The sequence below is a fragment of the Lagenorhynchus albirostris genome, chromosome X, assembly GCF_949774975.1.
Source record: "Lagenorhynchus albirostris chromosome X, mLagAlb1.1, whole genome shotgun sequence".
NCBI classification, from domain to species: Eukaryota; Metazoa; Chordata; class Mammalia; order Artiodactyla; family Delphinidae; genus Lagenorhynchus; species Lagenorhynchus albirostris.
Window position 1 is genome coordinate 96,426,615 of NC_083116.1, and position 8,773 is coordinate 96,435,387.

Genomic DNA, 8,773 nt, shown 5'->3' on the forward strand with positions numbered 1-8,773 from the left:
CTGTGTTCGGCCAGGCCTGTGTGAAGGGCCACGCAGAGTTCTCTGCCCACTGGCATGCAAGTCCTGTGCCCACACCCTTGCCTGAAAGTCTCATTCATGAGGATGCCCAAGGGTGGGCTGTGATGTACATGTTGAGATATAAATCCTTTTCGCCAGCAGGCAAGGAAAAAAATGTGCCCGAAAGGCCATTTTCTAGCCATTTCCAGTTAGTACAGAACTGTTACTACCTGTTTCTGGTAGCTTGAGGCAGTAGGACAAAGAGGTGGGCTGGAGAGCACAGTAACTTGACTGACCAAAGCAGGGGGAGGGCCCAGGCCAGTATCACAAGCAGGGATGTCCGGGAAAGTTTTGAGGTTGCTGGCTTGTTTATGGCACTCTTAAGAAAAGTCAGCCTTGGTGGCAGTCACAGCTCTTCCGGTTCAGTTATAACCTGAGTGCCGAGCACAAGGCCTGGCCCTTGCGTGCTCAATGAATATTTATTAACTGAAGGGTCAACTGATAGCTTAAAGGTATTCATAGACGCAAATGTTAGTTACACTGTTAACTAAGCCTTGTCCTTTGTTATGAGATTGAGGAATGAAACTTTAATATTCTTATGGAAGTTCAAAGACATCATTTTCTTTCAGCAAATTCACAAATTCATTCATACTTCCTTATTCCTTTTACCCAAAAAGTCATACACTTTTGACTTTGTCCTGTTTGTTTCCTAAACTGCAAAACCCCTGTCCCATTGTATGCAGTGATCTGTGGGATCAGCTGTACCCTCACCTTCCCCTACCTCTGCTCATTTCCAAAGCCAGCAGTACTGAACTGGGCCTTGTCGCCCCTGGACCTTGAGGGACAGAATTGCCACATTCCCCACTGCCTGGAGGAAGTGCTTCCGTTTCGAGCCCAGGTGAAGCCCTGCTCCTTTGCTTACTCAGCTGCCCAACAAGGATGTGATTTTTAGAGAATGGGGGTGGGGGGATGCATTTTTACCCTGAAATGCATTTAATGTAGTTCTGTAAAACCTGGATGAATGCACATATGCCTGTGACTTCCTGCTTTCATCTTTCCTGCTACTATTTGGTCTTTAATCTTACATTTTCTTTCTCCCTTCATTTCATGGAGTTCCTTTAGAAGACTTCAATAGTAAAGTAACAATTTTCTTTCATCTTGCAACTTCCCGCAAACTAAGATACTCCATGAAATATTTCCTAGTTTCTACATGTAAGATAACAAAACTTGGGATCACATTAAATCTTGATTCACTAACCAATTTAAGATCTGATTTCTCACCTTAGGAACTTAGGATTATGAACACTTTCATTTCATACCTCTTGTATCTATTTAGCTTTCCCTTATCTACCCAAGAAACGTTTTATCAAGTATCAACCACATGCCAGGCACTGAAGTTGATGCAAATGGAGGATATGTAAGGTATGGACAATGATATGTGAGCTGTCGTCTTACTGGATTTATTGTCTGCTCTGATGAATTAAAGATACTGTTCAGGGAATTCCCTGGCGGTCCAGTGATTAGGACTCAGCACTGTCACTCAACTGCTGGGGCCCGGGTTCGATCCCTGGTCGGGGAACTAAGATCCCAGAAGGCGGGAGGTGCGGCCAAAAAAAAAAAAAGAAGATATTGTTCAGAAAACATTATTCTGGCAACATTTAATTACATTAAAATTGAAACGAAGATAGGAAGACATGCCTGGAGGGGGCTTTAAAGCAAACATAGCTTTAAAGCAAACACAGTTTTAAGACTTCCATGGTGGCGCAGTGGTTAAGAATCCGCCTGCCAATGCAGGGGAGATGGGTTCGAGCCCTGGTCCGGGAAGATCCCACATGCCGCAGAGCAACTAAGCACGTGTGCCACAACTGCTGAGCCTGTGCTCTAGAGCCCGCAAGCCACAACTAGTGAGCCCGCATGCCACAACTACTGAAGCCGGAGCACCTAGAGCCCGTGCTCCACAAAAGAAGCCACTGCAATGAGAAGCCTGCACACCACAACAAAGAGTAGCCCCTGGTCGCCGCAACTAGAGAAAAGCCTGCGTGCAGCAACGAAGACCCAATGCAGCCAAAAATATAATAAATTTATTTTTTTAAAAAAACTATAATTAAAAAAAATAGCAAACATAGCTTTAAAGGTTGATCCAGGGACATCAGCCCTGTGGGACTCTCTTCTACAGATCTGTGCACGTGGGCACAGGGCATGGACAAAAGAGAGAGGGGACTGGTTAATCACAGCACATCCATGCTACCGAGTATTATGCAACTGTTAAAAAGAAGGCTGCAATGCCATGATAGGGCATGACGTGTGAGACATTATAGATGGAAAAGCAGAATGTGTAACAATGCATAGCATGCTATAAAACTATGGTATTTTCAAAAAACTATGGTATTTTCAAGTAACAGAGGTCTGAAAAGTGTACTTTTCCCAAGCTTTTTTGCCATGTTACCACTGCCAAAGGAATTGGGGTCGAATTTGGCTTTTCTATTTTTTGCACACTCGCGTATGACATTTTTACAACAAAGCTGCACTCCTGTAGTTTGAAAACTTTCCATTCAAATTTTGCATTTCAAAATAATAGACATAAATTCAAACTGCAAGACTTATATGTCACGTTTCCTGGAATATACTGTAGCCTCCATTTTTGCGGGGGTCAGCTCCACCTCCAGGGGCACTCGTGAGTCATCAGGGTCAGGAGAGGCCCAGGAAGTGGTTTCCTTCCCGCACAGGGCTTCATCATCTCTAAGTGCCTTGTCTTTGTCCAGCAATGTGATTTGTTCCCAGCCTCTCCCTGAGACACAGTATGAGGTTCATAGTTTTGAAAGAATTAAAGGAGAAAAATGGTTGTAGCATTAGAGTTGCAAAGATAAGGCAGTTCGTTGGATTTTAGTCTGGGCTTTGCCAGGAAGGTCAGAGGACCTAAAGAGGAAGATGTTACTTATTAAACTCAGTATAAAACCCAAATTCTGGGAAGTAACAAAAGTGTGTCAATAACAAAAGCTTCTGAAAAAATAACTCTGCCTATTTGGAAAATGTTTTTGGCTTCATAAAGTAGTGGTAGAGACCTGTAGACAGTTTTAAATTGCCAAGACCAGAAAGAATTATGTTTGAGAGTTTGGGGAGATTATGAAATGATTATTACCCTAATGATTTGAAGGGTGTGTTTTTATTAAATTATTAATCACTTACATGGTTTTAAACACTAATATCCTAGGCAACAAAGGGTTAGAGCTCTTAGCTGGGTGGGCATGCTGCAAATTAGGTCCTGTAAGTGGAGCATTGCATTAGAATGGAGGTGTTGTTGCAATCTTTTGGATATTTGCTCTAATCGTTTTGCCCTCTAAAAATGTAGAGTGACAGGAAATTATCAGCAGGGATTACCTATTTTCCCCTTACCAGGTTAATTAGAAACGTACCTGCTCTGATATGTCTTCAACAGACAGTGGCCTTTTACTGAAATACAATAGTCAAATTACAAAATACATTTTGTAAAACAAATCTAAAAATGCATTAATTTCCACTCATGTAAGAGCAAAGGGGGAAAATCTTTAAAATTTTAATAAAAATCTCGATACAAGGTTATGATTCATTTCAGAACTTTCAGAACTGCTTTTTATTTTATGATAGTCTGAACTATCTAAAATATTATGAGCTACCACCTATCTTCCAGAGACTTTTTTCCTGCTTCTCAAACCCATCCTCTGTAATATATGCATGTTTGTAATGACCACAAAACTGTAAACTGAGCATTTTGTGACATCTCTTGGGGAAGGTGGGCGATGACCTTACATGATTTATTACTTTCTACTGAGTTTCAGGAAGGCAGGAGAGTTTTTATTTCAGAGCCACGTGTGGTAGGCAGTCTCCAAGATGGCCCCCAATGATCCCTGCCTCCTGCTATTCCCACCCTTGTGTTGTCCTCCCACAGCGTACCAAGGTTGGTCCATGTGACCAAGAGAACACAGCTGAAGTGATGGTATGTCACTTCCCAGATTAAGCTATAAAAGACTATGGCTTCCATCTTGGGCTTTCTCTCTTTTGGAACACCTCTGGGGGAAGCCATGTTGTGAGCAGCCCTATGGCCCACATGACAAGGAACTGAAGCCTCCTGCAAACAACAGTGTGAGTGAGCTTGGAAGTGGCTCCTCCAGCAAGTCTTCAGAGACTGCAGCCCCAGCAGACAGCTGAGACCCGAAGGCAGAAGCACCCAACTAGGCCCCTCCCTGATTCCTGGCCCTACAAAATTGTGCGAGATATTTAAGTTTTTTTAAGCTAAGTTTGGGGGTGATTTGTTACACAGAAATAGATAACTCATACACTGTCACTTTCCAGTTTGTTTTTCCCCCTGTATGCAGAATGTGAAATGCAGAAACTGCCTACAAAGAGGACTACTGCTTAGATGCCACAGAAGGTAAAGTTGTGCCTGTCTTGTCCAAAACCTGATGTATTCAGAAAATTTCAGAGTTGTTTTCAATATCTTTGCATTTGAAATCTTTAACAAAAGTAGGGGTTTTGATCACATACATGGGGGTTCCCCAGTAGACCACCCTGGAACTTCCCGCATTCTCCAGAGGGAGGGGGGATTGGGGGTCAAATCCTGAAGGGCAGCCTCTGCTGCAGAGGTAATGGCCTTACACCCAAAGCCCCACCCTTCTCTTTTCCCTCCTCATGCTCCCAAGCAGAGTCCTTTAGCACCCATAGGATTCCTAGGGGGGATACCCTGGGCTAATACTGTTTACCACTGACCCTCACCCTCACCCCTAGCTACAGTGCAACACAGGGTGATAGGTTCACCACCTTTACAAACTGTCAGTTCCCCCATTTTTAGGCATGAGGAAAAGAGGAAAAGATAATGATCTTGTTTTTATTTTCTGTTTACCTAGAATTCAGGGTTGACGGCCACTGACCTGAGTTGTTTATTTATCCTGATTCCATTGAAGGTTCTGTCATTGCTCCCGGTCACCAACAGATTCTAGGTTCTCTTGTTAAGTACTCCTTAAAAGTCTGAGCTGGATTTCACTGAATTCATTTAAACCTCCTTGGAAGTATTTCCCTCAGTAGAAGTAGCCCTTGGAATTTTTTGGTGTACAAACATTGTGGCTTATCCGGCCCGGACACCCGAAACAAGTAACAAAAGCATGTTCCCAGGAGAGCTTAAAAAAAAATAAATTAGCTAAGTTGAAGTGTCTTTCGTTCAGCCTTCCTCCCCTACATAAACTAACCCTCGAGTTGCAGGTCCCGTGGAGAGGAAGACTAGCCAATCTACCCTCACCTTCTAAAAACCATTTTATTTCCCTGTCACGAAGTAAACAACACTCAACAGCTTCAGTTCTGTGCTATTTGCCATTTTTTATTAACAGAACTGCAGGTTTCAATCAGATTCGCACTGTTTCAGAGTCAAAACCAAACTTTTTATCGATCTTTTCTTTAGGAAGAACAGTTCAGTGCTTGCAAGCTGCAAAGATTTGATAGGGCCCTCTCAATCATGTTCTGGGGTCAGCGGATCGTAGTCGGTGACCTCCAGGCAGTCGCCGTCAGTCACAGGGTCTTCAGCTGCGGGGGGGGGGGGGTAGCGGGGGTAGCGGCGGTAGAGCCGGGAGAGGCGATAGAGGCAGCAACGGCTGTGGCCGCCGTGGCGCCGCCGTAGTGATAGATCAGATAGCGGCACCCCTGCACACTGCACCACCACGTTGGTGCTGTGACACGCTATCAGCAGCAAGCTGCGAGGCCGTACGAGGTAGACGAAACGCATGAAGACCATCGAGTATAAGATGAACGCCGTCGTCACGCGGCCGCTGATGACGTCCGGCGGCGCCCACATGTCCTTGATGGCAGCCAGCGGGATGCCCCAGTTGGCCACTGGACCCCAGAAGTGCGTGCTGGTCACGTAATCCCGGAACTCGTGGTCTTCACGATCTCCACCGCCCTCCGCCACAGTGCCGCCACCGCCGCCATGATCGCCGAGCCGTGGGAGCGTCAACGGATGAACAGCCTACCGACAACGAGGTGGAGCGCAGAGCCCGGAACCGTTGATTACCCTGCGTCGGCCCGGAACCTCCGCCTTCGCGCGGCGGCCGTAAAGCGCGCTAGACAGCACGTGCCGCTGTCCTGCGTAGCTTTGGGGGCGGAGGCGCGGCCTCGCCCTCGTGCCTTCACGTTTCTGCCGTAAAGTGCACTAGATGGCACGTACAGCTGTCGTGCCTGTCTTTGGGAACGTGAGGCGCAGCCTCGCCCTCGTGCCTTCGCGTGACTGCCGTAAAGTGTGTATGCGTGTGCTTCTAAGTGAGGGTGGGCTCACAGCCTCGTCTTTCGCTCCTCGTCGTGCTGCGGCCGCCTGAAAGCTCCTCGCCCAGGGAGGCGAGGTTCCTGCTGACTGCTTCTCAGCTACACAGGGGGAAACTGTTCTCTCCAGTCTGTGGACAGCGTTGACTAGATGTTGATACAAAATTCTTCAGCCAGGTACAGAATTTTCTTTGCACAATTTGCCCGAGTATTGCGAAGTGACATTTCACCTCTAAATATTTCAGCATCTGGCTCTTCACAAGGACATTCTCCTACAAACCACAGTACAATAATCCACTCAGATACTTAACATGTAGTACAGTACTATCATCTAATATGCAGTGCATATTTAAGTGTTATAGTTTTATGGCTTTTTTTTTTCTTTATTGTTGGAAGGGGGAGATCCAGGATCCACTCAAGATTCACATTTAGGGCTTCCCTGGTGGCGCAGTGGTTGAGAGTCCGTCTGCCGATGCAGGGGACACGGGTTCGTGCCCCGGTCCGGCAAAATCCCACATGCCGCGGAGCGGCTGGGCCCGTGAGCCATGGCCGCTGAGCCTGCGCGTCCGGAGCCTGTGCTCCGCAACGGGAGAAGCCGCAACAGTGAGAGGCCCGCGTACCGCAAAAAAAAAAAAAAAAAAAAAAAAAAAAAAAAGATTCACATTTAGTTATCATTTCTTTTACATTAATCTAGAAGAGTTCCCCCCAGCGGTTTTTTGTCTTTTGTAACATTGATATTTTTGAAAAGTACAAGTCAGTGTTTTTTCAGAATGTCCTTAATTTGGATTAGTCTGTTTTCTCTTAAATGTTTTTTGGCAAGAATACTACACACGTGTGGTTGTGTCCTTAGTGCATCACAGTGGGAGGCACGTGATATCACTTTGTTCTATTATTGGTGATAGTTTGATCATTCAGTTGAGTTGTCTGCCGGATTTCTCCATTGTAAAGGACCTTTTCCTCTATGTAATCAACAGATAATCCAAGGGGAGCCTCTTATGAGAGTGTATGGATAAGTCTTTCACCTAATAGTTAATATACATTGATGAAAATTCTTAATGACAAAACTGATGACTCTTTTCCCAGTGTTTTCTACCTTTTCCAGTAAAAGTAATGCGTTGAAAAGTAATTAAGTATACATTGAAATATTAATACTTTAAGTAGTGATTTATAAACAAGCCCATTATACTTTTAAAAATTAATACATTCATTATCTATGTTCATTTACATCTCAGATGTTTTATATATACAGCTTTAAAATGTACGGTATAGCCATTGTTCAAAAGGAAAGCAGCATCATTTTCATATAACCCTTTTAAAGCACTGGGCTTCCAAATATCAATGACCGGTATACTGGTGTGAGTCAGTTAAGTATACATTTGAATTAATAAATCAGCAAGCATGAATTAAGTGACATTTTAGGCCTACCCTGCCAGATGCTCCAGTGTCCTAAAAGAAATGTCCACAAGAAGCTATCAGTACTTGTAGATCGTCTCACATAGCTTGTTACTTGATTTTGATTACCTATTGCTGTGTAACAAATCACCCTAAAACATAGTGGCTTAGAACAACAACAATCCTTTATTTTACTTAAGAGATTTGCAATTTGGGTGGGACTCAATGGAGACAACTTATCTGCTCCTATCATGGCCAGCTGGGGCAGCTCAGCTTGACACTGGAAGATCCACTTTAAAAATGATTCACTAACAAGGCTGGCAAGTTGATACTGGTTGTTGACTGGGAACTCAGCTGGGACTATTAAAGCTGCTTGCGCTTCCTCACAGCATGGTGCCTAAGAACAGGTGTAACAAGAGAATCAAACAGAAGCTATGTGGTAGGCAGAATTCTAAAATGACCCCTGCCCTTGCATAATCTCCTCCAGGTGTGGGCAGAACCTATGAATATGATTAGATATCACTCCCATGATTATATGACAGAAGGGAATTTGCAGATACAATTAAGGTCCCAAAGCAGCTGACCTTAACATAGGGGGATTCTCTAAGTGGACGTGACCTAATCACATGAGGTGTTTTGTTTTTTGTTTTTGGCTTAAGACAACAGAAGTTTATTTTCTCACAGTTCTAGAGACTAAAAGTCCAAAATTCAGCAGGGTCACGCTCCCTTTTGGGGCTGCCTCTTCCATCTTCTGGTGACTACAAGCATTCCTTGGCTTGTGGCCACAATACTCCAGTCTTGGCCTCCATGGTAACATTGCCTCCTCCTCTTCTGTGTGTCTTCTCTCTGTCACATGAGCCATTTGAGTGTGGGTCTGGAGGTCAGAGACGGAGAAAGTCAGAGATTGAAAGTGTGAGAGGGATTTGACCTGAGGGAGATTCTCTATAGCTGGCTTTGAGCGTGAAGGGGGCCACGTGGCAAGGAATTTCGGCAGCCTCTATGAGCTGAGGGCAGCCCCAGCTGAGTGCCAGCAAGGAGAGGCAGACCTCAGTCCTGCAGCCACAAAGAACTGAATTCTTCCAACGGCATGCATGCCTTTTGAGAC

The 8,773-nt window shown here is 44.8% G+C and overlaps 1 protein-coding gene across 1 annotated transcript; it reads right to left on the reverse strand.

Moving 5' to 3' along the window:
- Positions 1-5,532: 5,532 nt before the first annotated feature.
- On the reverse strand, positions 5,533-5,949 carry MPC1L (mitochondrial pyruvate carrier 1 like). Its single transcript, XM_060137360.1, is given in 3 exon segments — positions 5,533-5,671; positions 5,673-5,898; positions 5,901-5,949. Coding segments are annotated over 3 exon segments (414 nt in total).
- Positions 5,950-8,773: the final 2,824 nt, after the last annotated feature.